The sequence below is a fragment of the Ursus americanus genome, chromosome 19, assembly GCF_024610735.1.
Source record: "Ursus americanus isolate L20-20 chromosome 19, mUrsAme1.1.p, whole genome shotgun sequence".
In the NCBI taxonomy this organism is placed as follows: domain Eukaryota; kingdom Metazoa; phylum Chordata; class Mammalia; order Carnivora; family Ursidae; genus Ursus; species Ursus americanus.
Genome location: NC_142145.1, coordinates 8,741,731 through 8,758,810, shown reverse-complemented (window position 1 = coordinate 8,758,810; position 17,080 = coordinate 8,741,731). Strand labels below are relative to the sequence as shown.

The 17,080-nt window shown below is 40.0% G+C and overlaps 2 protein-coding genes across 22 annotated transcripts in view; one reads left to right on the top strand and one right to left on the bottom strand.

Annotated features, from left to right (window-relative positions):
• CCDC102B (coiled-coil domain containing 102B) overlaps window positions 1–17,080 on the top strand; it is a 282,169-nt gene that overhangs the window by 73,137 nt on the left and 191,952 nt on the right. For 16 of the 19 annotated variants that reach the window (XM_087869754.1, XM_087869749.1, XM_087869751.1 and 13 more), the window contains one exon: window positions 16,740–16,890. The exons of 2 other annotated variants lie outside the window; for them this stretch is intronic. The gene's annotated coding sequence lies outside the window, so the exon portion shown is untranslated. Of the gene's footprint in view, window positions 1–13,229; window positions 14,889–16,739; window positions 16,891–17,080 lie in introns of those variants that run through there. One more of the 19 variants, XM_087869741.1, reaches the window with a different exon arrangement.
• Window positions 1–17,080, bottom strand: part of TMX3 (thioredoxin related transmembrane protein 3) — a 42,673-nt gene that overhangs the window by 25,122 nt on the left and 471 nt on the right. Inside the window, exons 2-5 of one of the 3 annotated variants that reach the window (XM_045790246.2) lie at window positions 16,265–16,319; window positions 9,406–9,445; window positions 8,065–8,188; window positions 574–619 (exon numbers count right to left, since the gene is read on the bottom strand). In XM_045790246.2, coding sequence (XP_045646202.1) covers window positions 574–619; window positions 8,065–8,188; window positions 9,406–9,445; window positions 16,265–16,319 — 265 coding nt within the window. Of the gene's footprint in view, window positions 1–573; window positions 620–8,064; window positions 8,189–9,401; window positions 9,446–16,264; window positions 16,320–17,080 lie in introns of those variants that run through there. The other 2 variants (XM_087869756.1, XM_045790247.2) reach the window with 2 other exon arrangements.

Here is a 17,080-nt window from a genome sequence, read left to right as displayed (position 1 = left end):
ACTCACACATTGCCAAAATAAGGATGAAACTCAAGAGAAAATTCAATAAAATTATGATTATGAAATATCCTCTTTAGAATTAGCAAACCATTTCTCCCAACTTATTATACACTTTATATTAGACTTTGCCAACACTTACAGATTAGAATTAAATCCATCAATTTCATTCTGTTTCTTTCCTTTCTAATGAAATAGGTCTATTTCAATTACAGAAAAGTAAAATTTGTTAGGAGACAGGATTCACATGATACAGCATAATACACTCTTGAGCTCCTCAAGGGTAAAAGACCTTTCATACTTAACAACTGCACATCTTGTCCTGCAGGATGCCTGCCACGCAGTGAACACTCACAGCGCATTCAGTGAATTGGCCATAAACAACACACTCACTTAAATACCAAGAAAAGCAGGAAGATGCAGTCCCTCTCTCCTTTGATCACATACTGCACCTAGAAAGAATTGCTGAACCCGAATCTTCAATTCTCCAAGGACACTACTAGAAATTAATGTAATAAAACGTAAGTAGAGTGAACTAATAAAAATACACATATGAACATACAACACTCAACTTACAGCTTAATTGTTGGATAACCTCGAACTCCAAACTCTGAAGCAATGCCTTGATAAGAAAAAGAATAAATAATTCTAAATTTTTTTTTTAAAAAATGAGAAACTAGGTAGTAAATGAGCCTTTTACTTAAAAATATTTATATATTTATACAAACCCATAAAGATGTGTTGTTTTCGAGTCTTAAAAAAAATATAAATTCACATACAAAAAAGAAAAAACATGACATTCTCATACAAAACAATTACTTAATAATCCAGCCTATGGCCACACAAAATGCTATGACAAATTAAGAAATAAATGCCAAAAGAATAGTTAAAATTTTATCTCTGAAGTACTTATTTTAAGATATTCTTGTCAAAAAATATATAAAGTCTCACTTGTCATTTGATTTCATTTTCCAGGACAAGTATTTTTTTTGTCTCATTGGTTCCTTGCAAAAATAAATAAAAATAAATAAAAAACAAAAAAACAACAAAAAAACCACAGCCCGTCCTTTCCTTTAGAGTTCTCTAAGTCTTAAAAGAACTGCATTGTGCTTTAATTTTAAAAGATAAATTGTATTTGCAAAATTACTTAATTTCTGCAGTCAATACATGATCTAAAAGCAACTATCTACTTTAGAAGTTTCTGCTTTTGTAATAACCTAGAATAATTCTAGTTATTTTCAAAGATTATTCTGAAGTCCTTACGTTAATTAAAATGAGATACAGTTGTTACAACGGCATCTTTTTTTGAGGGAAAGAAGAAACAAAAACAATCAAATAGAGAATTAGCAGTTTAAGAGGTACAGAAATCACTACTGCAAATTAATACCATCCTACTTTACAGATTCAAGGTGACTAGAACATCCAAGAAATGAAACCACCTCAGTTAAGAGACAATATACAATATATTTACACATATGCTAGTTTAAATAAAATATGATGTATTTATTCATATGATCTCTCCCTTTGTTAATTTTATTTATTTCGAGGAGGACACTACTGTATGTGAGTTCTGTACAAGATTACTGTAAAGTAATCATTACTCTGGTTTCTTAGCACTGCCCACTACACAAGAATGATGATAAAGTGAATTTGTGGCAAAATAATAGTCAAAATCTCTCAGCCTTCTGTTGTCATCAACAGAGTTTCTCCCACAAACATATAGAGAAAGATGACTGGAAGGTTCTGGATGGTGATCAACACTGGTTTTTATTACAAGCAGCACAAACAGCAGAGGTAACAAAAATAACTCAGGTTCTGAAGCTATAGGTCCTGCCTCTGAATAGCTATATGAACTTAAAGCAATTACATAATTTATTTGTGCCCATCCATAATGTAGGATTTAATTCTGTCAGAGTCTAATTGAAGACTGTGGTTATGGAGATTGACTTCTGAGTAAAAATACAAAAATTATATGGGAGGATTATGTGAGTAAAATATGTTCTTAATGCCCCCTTCCCAAATTAAGGAGTCAGGAAAACATAAGCCCTTATGACCTTCAACTGAGACTAATATAATTGACAGGGGGGCAGGGGGAGGTACATCCATCTATCAATTCTTTAATTAATTGTAAAGGTTTTTTTACAAACAAATCAAATAAATAAAATATGCAATCAATGAGAAAATACAGTGGTGGTTCTCAAAACAGGTTTCAGAGAAAAAAATCTCAGCTCCACATTTAACCCCATCACATTTCCCTGGCCTCAGAATATCTGTAAGATGGAGATGTATAATGCCACCCACTCTATTTACCTTGACTCTTTGAGCATTAAACTTCATTTTTGATAGAATTTCAATTGGCAGTGACTCCTAAAACCTTAAACTTAGGTTTCCCTAGGAAAACACTTATATATAAAAAGCACACAAACAAAGCATGGGTTATAGACTTAAAATGATGTAGGTTAGGATTCCAACTTCTCATTTATCATCTAGGCAGCTCTTTCCCTTCTGAGGACAGCACTCATCTTCTTCAGCTTGTGGGTGGGATTTTAAAATAAAACATGTGGAAAAGAATCTAAGAGCCTGGTACACAGAGATCCTCAAATGCTAGGTCTAATTCCTTTCTACTTCTGATCCTGATCTCACTGTTAAGTAATTACCTGCAGACACATCAGTGTATATATAAGAACTATCACATGTAAAATATCCTGTAGCTGACTTTAATAGACCTTCAACTATACCTCCAGACAATTCTGTGAGCAGAAGGATACTAATGTTACTTTTCAGGTAAAGAAACTGATACTTAGGAAGACTTGGTAACTTGTTTGAATGCAAGCACTGATTAGGTAGCAGGACTGTGAATGAAGCTTGAGTTTAACTTTTTGTTCTTTATTTTTTCATATTAGAGAACAATGGTTTGCACAGAAACCTGAGATTAATTCCTTCACAAATTCAAGAATCTGCTTGTAACATGAATAGCTTCTCTGAAATTTTATAATTTTAAATGCTCATAAAATGAAGTGAAACACGAAGTCCCCTATTTCCTGTTTTCTCCTTGATATGATAACAACTTGATGGTAGAGCTAGGCTTGGATGTGAATCATGATGATCTCAGACTCTGATCCTAATTCTGCCTCTAACTTTGGTGTTTGAAATTACTCAGTCATTTCACTGCTAACTGCCGGCTGTTACTTCATCTACACAATGGGCAGAGGGAAGAAGGGAGGAGCTGTAATGAATGTGAAGTCCTTTTCAGCTCAAAATATTATTTTTCTTAGTATTTACTGAGTGTTACTATGTGTCCAACATGAAGAGGACAAAATACAGCAGTTGCTCTCAACTGGGCGAGATTTTGCCCTCCAGGAGATACTGCGCAATCTCTAGAGACATTTTTGGTTGCCATAACTTAGGGGGAGAGTGAGATGGGGAGAAGGGTGTTACTGGTATCTAGTGGGTGCAGATCAGGGATGTTGCTAAATATCCTAAAATGCACAGCAACCCTTCCCCCCCAAAGAATTATTTGTCCCAAAATATCCTTAGTGTCAAGACTGAGCAACTCTGAAATATAATCCCTGAACAAAAAGGGCTTATAATTTAGAAAGAAAGGTAAAACTAATTTGTCAATATCATCTGTGAGCAAGAAATTAGAATGCTATTGGATAAATGTCATTCCAAGTTTACACATCAACAAGAAGTAAATTATGACCTTTAACATAAAATAAGTATCTCACTACGTTGAGGAAGAAACAGAATTTCAGTGGTTTCAAAACAGAAATCAGTACACCATTACAGGTAACATCATAACATATTTTACAAATGAGAAACAATTCTGGTACTTGATTTTGGAAGGGATATGTACAGAGAGGCTAAAATATCTATCTTTATACACCTTTTTTATGTTGATTATAGCATTATCAGTTAAAACCATGCATCAAGAAAATTCTGATACAAATTCCAAACACACAGGGCAGGATATCAAAATTCAAATTTCTCTAGTTCAAGAATTCTGTACACAGAGATGTGCTGGACGGAGTGTGATGGCCTGTGCTTCCAATCTCTGCACTTAAACACGACTGAGAAATAAGCTACCCTCAAATACTCTAAGAGATTTTTTATACTTGATCACTGAATAATCCTATCCCACCCCAAGCCCAATCCTATAAATAACTATTCATCAGAATAATACTTTACTCTGTGGTTCTCTAAGTTAGACGTGCAGCAGAATTACCTGAAGTCCACGTTAAAAATACAGATTCTCGTAACCCAGTCTCAAAGACTTTCACTGGGTAGGGCTAGTGTGGGTCTGCAGAGTCTAAATTTACATTGAGCAGCCCAGGTAATCCTAATTCAGGTGGTCTGCAGACTAAATGCTGAGATACACTAATGCTGTAAATACCTGAAAAGTGACCTACGGAGATGGATGAAATACATCAGAAACAGCCAAGCCTTCAGTATTTACAGTGAGACACGGAATAATCCTGACAGCTAGTTTGAAAAAAAAATTCAATTTCTTTACCTGTTTCTACTAAAATACCTGTAATGGAGCTGCCCTGAGGTATTTAAGGAAACTTGAAGAATTACATGCCCAAAATCTATTGGTAATCTCTAGATAGCAGTTTTTAAATATGCCTTTTAAAAAAAAATACTAGGAAAGTAATATTTTCTCCATAAACACATAAAACATCTCCTTGATTCTATAATAAAGTAGAAAATGCATCCATTGCTGACATCAAACACTAAGTAACAGAACCATTCACTTATGTCTGTAATTGCTTGTGTCTCCCTTCTAGAATATAATCTCCATGAGGGTAGAAACTGTTGTCTGTTTTGGTCACTGATGTACCCCTGATGCCTAGAACATGCCTGGTACATTCTGGCATATAGTAAGGGCTCATGAAATACCTGCTGAATGAAGACTGATGCTATAACTTTTCGATAAAAGAATGATTTTTCAATAAGCTATGTTTTATGATGCAAGTAGTCACGAGGATTTACAAGCAAGCATTACCGTGTAGCTTGGGAGAGTGGGTGGAGGGTTTAGCATTGCACATCCAAGGACGAAAGACATACAGCACAGGAAGCACTCATCGTACACTTGGCAGAGGCTTGTCCTCACATACCAGCTCCCCATCCCTTTTCCTAAAGCTAGATGGTCTGCTTGATGTAATGGGCTCCGCACGCCCTATAGAGGTTCCTTCCTATTAATTCAACATAATACATAACACGATGCTGAGTGAACAATAAATCTATAAACAGTCACATATCAGAGGCAAAATTTAAACCTCTTAATGGATTTTGAATAACGGGATGAAAAACAGTCCCATCAAAAAGCACCTAAAAAGCTATAAGCCATATATGAAGTCTTAACACCTATAAGAACATTGCATTTTAATCACAGCATTTAAAACATTTTCTTTTCTAAGCTACTCAGAAAGAAGCCTTAGCTATTTTTGCCCTAAATGTACTGTCACTTCATAGTGACACACACAGGCACTTAGTACATACTGAACAGTAAGCTAATGAATTAGATACTATAAAAACAATACACTAAACGTAAACAGTTATTGTCACTGTAGCATTACATGAGCAGTTTACCATTAAGGTTTTTACTGATTTATTGATACTATTTTTTTCATTGATTGTCTTTATATACCCACACCCCTTTATATGTTATTTTACTTTATGACTCCATTAAATGATTCAAATGAGCCCGAGAATTTGCCATGTTTGAGACTCTATTCTACCTGTTGGTTTATTCATATTTTTCCTTCTATTAGATTAGGCATTTCCTGGACAAGAAGGACGTGTTTTGGTCTTTCTTTAATCTCTAGAGACTAACACACTAGTTAGTAAACACATTGAGGAATACGATTGACAATGTCAATGAACATAGGCACACGCAGGTCTAATCAACAAGACTGACTGACACAAGATTGCCTAGACACAAGAAATTACTTTCAGGAGCAACTGTTGAAAGCAATGATTTCTCAAACATTCTTAAAAGCTTATTTTTAGAAATCAACCCAAGCATTATTCTCTGTCTGCAGTGATTCCTGCCATTGCTCTGGTCTCCTCTCAATGTTTTAACAACTTACTTGTTTGACTCTAATCCCAGCCGTTACACCTAACTGCTCTCCAGTTCCCTGTTCCCAAACATTAGTAAGCCAAGTAACATAAATTCACAGCAGCTGCTAACATGGAAATGCACAGAAAATTACTGTTTTCCATATACCAGTAGTGTAGTTCAGTAACTAAGCTAAGAATCTTATACTACTCGTACTATATCTACAGAGCCAGTCTATCACATCTGTGACTTCATCCTTGAAGATGTCCGTGAGGATTACTCTTCACTGTCACTACCAAGTCTGGGCTTCCAGCGTCCTACACCAAGATGCATACAAAAACTGACCTACATGATTTTCTTGCCTCTAATTTTTTCTTTTGTATTGTATATGTTGCTGCCAAAAATATTTTTATCAAGTCAACGGCTTCTTAAAAATGTCCATTACCTCTCAATTGACAACTGATAAAATCTAAAACAGCATGACGTGACAGACCCCTAAATCTGGCCTTATCCTTCACCTTATGTGCGCTAGCCACTGTGCGAGGGATTCTGAATACGAAATGTTAATACAATCCTCAAAACCTTCAGGAGTAGTACTCTCCCACTTACAGACACAGAAACTGTAATTGAGAGGTTAAGGCCTTCTGCAAAGCCCCAGAAGTAGCACATGGCTGATGTGGGATTAAAACATAGGCCTGTCCTGGGACACCTAGGTGGCTCAGGCGGTTAAGCATCTGCCTTTGGCTTGGACCCAGCCCCACGGTAAGCTCCTTGCTCAGCAGGAAGTCTGCTTCTCCCTCTGCCTGCCACTCCTCCTGCTTGTGTGTGTGCACGCGTGCTCTCTCTCTCTCTGACAAATAAATAAAATATTTAAAACAAAACAACACATAGGCCTGTCCTTTTCCAAAGCTGTATCCTGAATATAATCCTGATTTCCTAAAAAAGAAATGTGCATTACATAATTCCACTTCCTTCACTGATTAAAGGAAAAGGGAACCTCCAGGTACTGAATACTGTAAGGGACCTGACAGGTGCTACATCATTCAAATCTCAAAAAAACAATGAAAGACACATGACAATTAAATATTTACCAATGGAGGTAACAAAACTTAGAGATGTTAAGAAACTTTCCCCATTTTACAGGGCAAAAGTAGCAGGCAGAAGCAGGATTTGAATTCAGGTCTGCTTTCTGAAGCTATGCTCTTTCCAAATTTCTATGATACTTCATACTTCTCTAAACTTAAATTCTTCTTTTCTCAAATCCTTTAAGATAGGCATTGGTGAACTTTTCTGTAAAAGGTCAGATAACAAGTATCTTAGGTGCTGTGGGGAAAACAGTCTCTTCTTAAAACTCCTCAACTCCTCCACTGGAACATGAAACCGGCACAAACAGTAAACAAAGGAGTGTGACTGTGTTCCAATATAGCTCCGTCTACAAAAATGGGCAGTGGGCCAATTTTGTCCACAGGCTGTAGTCTGCCATCCTCTGCTTTAGGACATCCTATTCTCTGGAACATACTTATTAAGCTCATTTTCAACTCTAAGACTTTGCTGTGATGCTCTCTGTGATGTGAATACTTTCCCGTGCGCTACCTCAACTCATCTTGTATTTATTCTGCCTCAACTCATCTTGTAGGTCTCCCTTTCCTCCTGACCACATCACCTCTGGCTACTCAGACAACTCTCACTCTGAATTCACACAGCAACATCAACAGTTTGCCACTCAAATTTCTGTAGGTGCCTCAGGTAAACATATCTCAGGGAGGCTCAAAGTAGGAACAAGGGCTAATACATCTATGTTACGCAGAAGATTAACATACACTGCATATTATACATTTGATGGCTAAATCGCTTAACTTATAAAGTATACGATTTTAATTATTAAGATAACCTTATTACCTGAGTAAAAAGTAAGTATTTCTTCCTCCTACCTTGAATACTGCTTCAAGTTAAGTAAACCATTTCCACTATGAGAACATAAAATAACAAACTGAGTAAATGCTTACTGGAATAGGAGGTGGCATCCATCTTTCCAACTTTAACTGGAGAACCAATACTTTTCATCTCAAGACCAACTTCATTCCAAATCGGTTCCAGTTTTTTACAATGGCCACACCATGGTGCATAAAACTTGTTGGGGGAAAAAGAAAAGACAACCACTAAAATGTTGTGCTATTGTGTATACCAATCTTAATTTTTAAAGAATCTCTTTGACTAAATGATCTAATGAAGAGTCCATTTTAGATAAAAATCTAAATATAATTTCGAAAGTAGCTTCGAAATAAAAGGCAGAACACACACACATGAATCTAATTAGTGTAACTCCTAGCATATACGTCAACACTGATATTACCTTAAGTTCATTTAAAATGACTACTGGTTCCTATTTAAAACTGACAATTTACAATAAAAACATCTTTGCCTCAAAGTCAGTGTATGTCGTATTATAAAGTGAAACCACCAAATACACATACATCACACACACACATCCCTTAAGTGTTCTGATGAACATCAGTCTATTTCTATTACGAAAACCCCAACGTAGTTTTAGCATAACTACTAGTAAGGCATGGGAGGGCCACTAAGAAGACTGGCTTGGCATAGGGACAAGTCAGGTTGATGAAACCAAAACCACAGTTCCTTTTTCTTCAGGATCACCACAGGGCTGAGGTGGAAATAGGTTCCTCTAGTGAAATGGTGTAACAAACTGCTTGTTGTACTTCCATGAAATAAGATTCATCTATTTTTTAACATTAAATTACGGAAATGTTCAAATATGCATAAAAGGAGAGAGGAAGAATTAAACAATGGACTCTCACGCCCCATCGCTTGGCTTCAGCGTCAACTCTGCTAGTCTCATTCCATCCTTTTTCCTGCCACTCAACTACATTTCTACTGAGACAAGTTAAAAGGAATCCCAAACAACATGAGGTTTAAATACATTCTAAACTGGAAGTGAAAAAAGGAAGAAAGATGAAAATCTGACTTTGTTCTCCATTAAGATGAAAATAAGATTTTTACTGTCAAGTGATAATAACATAAACAATTTCTTGCATAACAGGAAAAAAAAAGAGTGAATTCTGTAGTAAAATCATACCACAATCTCCCTCAGACATAATCCATATGTCGACCTCTTCAGAATTTCAGCAAAAACACGTTCCCTTGCCAGGAACCTTAAGGCTCTGAGGTTCATTTTACTATAATAACCTATATAATACTATGTTAACAAAAACTAAATAATATACATAAGCACTAACCATATATTGCCATATCTGTGTGGAGGAGAATAGAAAATAATACTTAAAATGGCAGGGGTAGTTAATTAGTACAAAAATTTACATACTCACATCTACAAGCCAAATGTCATCTTTCCGATTGTCTTTAAACCTAAAAAACAAACACAAGAAAACAATCTCTGATTGCATGTTTGTTTCTACTTTATAATATGGTGGGGCTGAAAAACTGATAAATACTGGAGCATGGGACAAAGTCTTTCAACAAGTTTTCATGTAAAATTTTTACTAAGTGACCTCTAAATCTTATTCATCAAACATCTTTTAAAAAGTAGAGAACTGATTACGTAATGAGAGTACAAACAAATTAAAAAAATAAAAAATGTGGCACCTGGCTGGCTCAGTCTGTTAAGCATCTGCCTTCAGCTCAAGTCCTGATCCCAGGCTCCTGGGATCGAGCCCCGAGTTGGGCTCCCTGCTTGGCGGAGGAGTCTGCTTCTCCCTCTCCCTCTCCCTGCTCATGCTCTCTCTCTCTCTCTCTCTCTCAAATAAATAAATAAATAAATACAATCTTTTAAAAAAATTAAGTAAAAAAATTTATGTGGGACTTGGTAGAAACACAGATATAGGCCCCAGTTCCTGGCCCCTCTATTCCATTTACTCCTGTGCATTACAGTTAGCATAGCTAATCTGAGACTGCTATCCTTAAAAAGGTCTGCTTGCAAGACTGGGCCTTGGTTGGCATCTGGGAACTTGAATTTCAGGAGGGTTTCCACCATTTCCTGATAAGATAGCTCACTGTTCCAACACTGTGCAAACACAGTGGTTTTATGATGAACACCTGCTTTCCTTCCAGGAGTCTGAAATTCTGGTACAGACGAGGCAGGAAGGTCCTTACGTGACCACCCCCCACTAAGAATCCCTAAGCATTGATTCTCTAGTGAGCTTCCTTGGTACAGAATATTTCACACATGTGGTCACAAATCCTGATGAAGGAAGCAAGCACATCCCATGTGACTCTACTAGGAGAGGACTCTCGGATCCTGGTTTCCTCTGGAATTTACCCCACATTGACTCTTCCCTTTGTTGGTTTTGCTTTGTGCCCCTTCACTGTTGTAAATCATAGCCGTGACTTCCCCAATAGACTGAGTCCTCTGAGTGCTCCTGGTCAAAAACAAGCCTGGGGGTGCTTCTGGGGACCCCCTGACACAACAGCCTACAGGCAAAGAATTTTCATGATCATCTGATCATGTTACTCTTACTTGACACCTTCTAGGTGCCCTTCCACCACGTACAAAAAGAAGCATAAATTGCTACCCGCACCCATGTGCTGGGTCCAACTTATCTTTCCATTCAAATATAAGCATCCTATGATTTCCAATCAGCTCATGGTATTTATCACAGCTAAATTCACAGTGTTTATTCGACTCTACATTCTTTCGTGTTCACATCCTATCCAGCTAAAAGCATTTCTTACTCCATAATGCCTTCCTAAATTCCTCACAGCTAGAAACAATCTCTCCACAGTGTCTTTATCCTCTTTAGGATTCTTATCGATTTTCCACACGTTGTACTTATGTATTATCCAAGCATAAATACGCTTGTTTCATCTCTTAGTACCTTGCACAGTGACCTCTATTTAATCTCTACTGAATGAGTGACAAAAGTTCTTTATGGGGATATTTTAGTAAAATTCTTGAACCTACAGTTAAGACAAAGAGAACACATATCCAGTATCTGAGCTCTTCAGTCCAAGGGTGCTCACATCCCCAGTCTGTCTTGCACCATGGGCAAGGAAAGCACCTGTAATCAGTCCTCCAGGTTGGTAAACCCAAATCTTCTGCCTTTGCTCCTCTTATGCTTAATTAAAAGTTCTGTTGTATACGCTGGTATCCACGACATGGAGCTACCCAGGCAAAGCAGCACAGCCACCTTAAGCAATCGAACTAAAGACCTCTAATTGATGGTCACTGTTCTTGAGGCAAAGACACATTCTTTGCACCCAGGGGTAAATGCAGGAGGTTGCTGTCTCCCAGTGCTTGGTGTTCAATAGCCATTTTCATCTCCCACTGGTCTGAGTCTTTGGGAAGGAGCTGGTATGGAAGTCCTTTACAGGGTCCTGCAGTCAGTAATTATCAAATTGAAGGAAGGGGACAGACAACCTGGCCAACCAGGCAGCACTAGTGCAAAGCAGCTGGTTGAGAAATTGCTGCATTGAGACCTAGGCCTGAGATGTGTAGTCCAGGCTGGGGTAATCTTGTCCCCTCCCACCAGCTGATTAAGCCCGTACTTCAAATGTTCATTAAAATGCTCAAGTACCCCTGTGGATTAGGGGTGATCTGAAGCATAGAGAGTCCGCTGTATGCCCGTGACTGGGCCAATTGATGGGTAGCTTGAGCATAAATCCCAGGACTGTTATCAGATGCAATGTTCTCAAGGAACCTGGAGAGGAAACAAATGTGGTCTTTCAGGGCCTGGAGAGTGTGGCTGGAGTCCATGGAATGCATGGAAATGGTTAGGCCAAACCCAAAGAAAGTGTCAACTGATATCAAGATGCACTGGAACATGATTGATGGCATGAGGGGCCCAACCTATTCTATCTGCTGAGAATGCCCTAGCCCACTCACTTGAAGGAAACTGTTTGGGGGGCAGTATTTTTTAGGCTTGACCAGGGCCTGACAAGTGGGACGGCTTTTCCATGCTGTTTTCCTGTCAGAATTCTCACCACAGTGGCAGCCTGTGTACTGCTATCTAGGATGGTATCGGAATTTTCATGGGCCAGCCTCTTGTGGATCCAGGAGGCAACTGACTGTGCACCTGCTTGCTTTGGTGTGGAGAACAATTCATTCAGTTTCCACATTGAGCTAAAAGCATGATATGCTCATTGGTTATGTTTCCTTTTGCAGCATAGGGGTCTTTCTGGTGAGCATTCACACAGGTTATAAAACGCTCTCTTGATGGGTTCTGCATAATGCACAGCACAGCTGAGTCACTATGCTATACACCTGAATCTAATATAACACTGTATGTTTAGAAACAATTAGGAAAAAACACTTAGAAGAAGCAGATGATCTTCACCCAAATGTCTCATCTCCACAGGGGCTCTGTTTCATATGCAACACAACCAATGGCCAAGCCATTAGCCACAGCCCATGAAAGAGTGAAAAATACAGCAGAGCTCACTTGCCAGGGCTGGAGCAATAAGCAGGAGGTGCAGGGACAGTGGGGCAGATAATCTTCCGCACTGCATGAAGATGCCTGTGGTGTGAGGGCTCTTTACCATCCTTGATGAAGGACGGTCTCTTTCAGGTTGGACGGCAGCCACACCCAATTCCTACAGGTTAACCCAGAGGAACTGTTAGTGACCAGGCCCATGGGTGCTCCTGGAGGTCTGTCTGGGCACTCATTGGGCCAAAGGAGGCAAAACCTCCTCTGGTGTTATTCCTGGAGGGTGGAGGGGCACTCATGAGACCTTTCCATGGAGTGGCAAGACTCCAGATGGTCTGCTGTAAGTTCCATTTCAACTTCACTAGAGACCCAGAGCTGGTCCTATTTATCAGCGTGACTAGAAGTTCTGCTTGTGAGTCTACTACTGCTCTCATCCAAGGCCCATAATTATCTCTCAAAGGGAGTGTACCTTTCAGCCAATGACTGGTCTACGCTGGTCTATAGCATTCTCCTCCTGCCACAGGTGCTGATCAGTGAACTGAGAGTTTGCTGACATCGTGATTCAAATAGCAGATGTGGATCAGTGGGGCTCAGGAGAGGGGGAGGCTTGGTGGCCTGCTGGAGGGCCTTCAGGGTATCCTGTTGGTTGGGGCCTCTCAAGAGCAGCACCCCTCCGGTAACCTGATGGAAGGGTGTCATCAAGATCCCCACAGGGCTATGTGACATCATCAGTAGCCAAATAGGCCCACCAATCCCTGGGCCTCTTTTTTTTTTTTGGTTCAAAAAAGGTAGAAAGTTTGATAATCTCCTCCAGAATGGATGTTATACTGCCTCCCAATCAGGCCAAGGAACTAGGTCCTTGTATGTTGCCTATGTTAACTGCCCAGCCACACTGTCACTTGTCCTTCTTGGGCACTGCCCTGTCTAGGCTTTCTAGGAGGTTCTCATCAACAGAACAGAAAGCCAGTGCTCCCTCCAAAAGCAAGACTTTTTCCAGACCATGGCCTACTCATTGATAGCAGACAGATAGGAAATTAAAGAGCCCTGTAGAAGGACATTAAAGGTGTGTTGGAATCCATTCCACATGAAGGAAACTGACCCTGATCAGCCCACTGGAGAGATGCCGGAAAAGGCATTTGCAATCTTAACTGCTACAGACGAAGCAACCTCCAGTAGCCTCTTTATGATGTCAGGTACCACCAGTGGCAAGAGCAGCACTTTGGTACTGAGGGACTTATACCCAGTAGCCAGTCTCCTGGTATCCAAGGCCTTGTGCAAAGGCCAGAAGGGGCTACTGAATAGAGAAATAGTCTCACAGAGCACTTTATCTTCCTTCAGCTCAGCAATCAGGATGGCTGTTTCCTTTACTCACCAGGCAGCCAATATTGTTTTCGGAAGACAATGGCACTAGGAGCTAGTAACCAAGTAGGCTCATAGTCTGCCACATGTTCCACTAAAATGGCTGTATTATGGCAATTCCCACTGGGGCTTATGGACAAAGGTGAATGGGAGTGCACATACACCCCACATCTATACTAGTAACATGTTTAGTAGTAGGGGCTTGAAAGTACTCACCCTGAGCCAAGCCTGGGCAAAAGGATCTGTATCAGTCAACACAGACTCAAAACTGGGAGTGATTATATGTATCCTCCTCATCCTGGTAGCAGGGGAAGTAGAGATCACACTCACTTGTGCACAGATATCCAAAAGGCCCAAGAAGTACAATTCTCCCCAACTTCCCCAATGAACTCTGACCTTGGCACAGGATATCCAGCCCACCCTGGGGACGGAGGGACCTCAACATAACACCTATTCAAGGTCTGGGTAGATGTTTAGGGCTCTTCCACTCATCTGGTGGCAATACTACTTGTGATAGTCAGAGGGGCTGTCATCATGTTGACCCTAGTGGGACTGCACATCAGACCCTTCATGACTTAATATCTGTCCTGGGGAGGAGCCTATCAATCTCCTCCTTTGAGACCCCATTATTGAACAAACAGACCCAGAGATTTTTTTCAGAAAGGCTTATGTCTGGGCTACCCAAGAAAGGATGCTCGGTTCCCACGCTTATGTCACTCTTTGTGCTGCTCAATCTTTGCTGTCTTAGTGGTGGCTGCTTCTTCCATGTCTGGATATTTCTGTTAAGACTTGGATTGTGCCACAGACTGACTGAACTGATTAGATGAGTAGGCTTAAATGGGTTTGGTAACAAGCAAGAACATCAAAGAGAAACCTAGAAATCTGAGTGTGCGTAACAGTCTCATTATCCACTGTTTCCTAGTCTCTCCATGTAGACCCAAGGTGTCACCAGCGTGGCTCACAGGACTACTACAGCCTCTGTGAGAGAGGGGCAGCCATTTTTCAGTGACAGGAAACTTGTCATGTGTGGGCCAAACCTGTCAAGTTCACATAGCACCCAGCTGAGAAAGGTGAGGGTCTTACATGTCTGTGCCTGCTCACATCCTCCTTCCTTCTCCTTCCCAGGCAAAAGTCACCACTGTGAGGGCATTCTAAAGGAGGAAGTCTATAGTGACACAGCCCTCAAGACACCAAGTTTAACAAGATTACCTCCAATGTTAACAATGGTTCCCTTCAGGGGTGCCTGGTTGGCTCAGATGGTTGAGTGTCTGCCTTCGGCTCAGGTCATGATCCCAGGACTCCCAGGGTCCTGGGATCGAGCCCAGCTCAGTGCGGGGGGGGGGGGGTCTGCTTCTACCTCTCCCCCTCCCACTCCCCCTGTTCATGCTTTCTCCTGCGCACGCTCTCTCATTAATGACTAAAATCTTTAAAAAACCCACAAAAACAAGAACAAAAGACCACAATAGTTCCCTTCAGAATCTGTCAGTCCCCAATATCCATTAGCATGGCTAGTATAGTGGTCCCTGGGATCCTCAGGATTCCTACTCTTCCAGAATAGCACTGTGCTCATATGACCACCCTGCTACTGTGCCAATTTTGTTGTGTAGAGGTAGTTAATTAGGACAACAAGCCAAACTGAAAGTAATAATCAAGACTTTATTCGCTTACTGTGACAACATAAGCCAACAAGCAAAAAAAGGTGCTAGCTCCTCAATGTTCCATTTTTCCAGGTGGAACAGTACCAGATGAGGGTCAGGTAGATGCAGCATAGACAAAAGAATTCACCTCACTGCAGAGGAGCATTGAACCAAGGCTTCTGCAACTTTATGAACCCACGGGCAGGAGAAGGAAAGAGGGAAAGGAACAGGAGTGGAAAAGTACTCAGTCCAAGCAAAGAAAAGTGCCTCAGCTAACCCCCTAGATAAGGAGGTCTCAGCAGAGATGCCTAGAAATACCCCAGGTGAGGCCCCCAATAAAAGGCCTCCAAAAGAGGCAACTTGCATGTGCTAGATACGCATGTGAGCCTAGCTAGCCTAGGGGCCCGAGTCTATGATTACAACTCCCTCCAGAGACTGCAATGCACTGGCTGTGCACCAAGTCTGGTGTGGGGAGAGCAGCTTCCCCCCTAAAATCTGCCAGGAAAAGCCTTGTAATTGCCTATGGTCAGGCCTGAAAGATCACACATAGGATTTTGGTCTGTCTGGAGCTGGACCCCTCAACTACTTACCTAATATAAGCAAGGCTTTGTGATTAATGCTATGGTACTATAAAAACAAATATACAGTATGGTTACTAAATTCCAGTATCTGCTCAATCATGATATAAGCAGAAAAGCTAATAAATACAATGAAAAATGATAAAACAGAATATGGAACTGTTAGTAAACTCTACTGAGTCCAACCCCATTTTTACATATAGATGCTATTTAAAATACATATATACTTACGATTCATCTAAATCTTCAACAAATCCTTTACAGAAAGCCATATCAAGTAAAAAAACTGGAAAAAAAAGAAAAAAATGACAAAATGTTTACAATAAATGCTTTTACTTGTTTCATACTACATGCTTAGTCATCTATAAAATGTTTTTGGTTTTTTACAATCTACCATAAAATCCATCACTGATGTATTCCAAGGCACAAACAATGCATAAGCATATGTAGTGTATCCCTTTACTAAATATTCATTCTGCAGGCACCTAAACTGTGATGGCAAGGTTTATGTCGGCTAGTAAATCTGAAACACAGAGGTTCTCTTTCAATGTATTTTTACTTTCATCATTCTTTCCTTTTTTGCCATTCCATCTTTTTTTAACATAGAAATCATTCTTCTGTATTTCTCCAGTAGTAATTATCTCCTCTATAACTCCAACTGCCATTCTGTAAACATACTATGTTTTATTTTTTTTCAACTTCATAGGTAGAAACAAAACTGAGCTACGTCTCTAACCCTAACAGTTCTCACAGCCTAGCACATAGGGGGAACCAAACGGCTGCTGAGTAAGTGAACACACTACAGTGAGGACCAGGGCATGCGATGCTGGCAAAAGGAGGCTGAGAAAGACCACCAGGTACGCTGACCACTTTTCACACTGCACGATCCAAAAACCTGATCATGACCTGTCCTTGGCCATCATGACCTGTCCTTGGCCATACCCCCGGGTGGGTAAAAATTCTTCTGACGTGACAAGAGTCGGAACCTAAAGCCAAAGCAAGGTTTGGCCACAAGCTGGGGTAGTGGAGCTTTCATGCTTATCAATG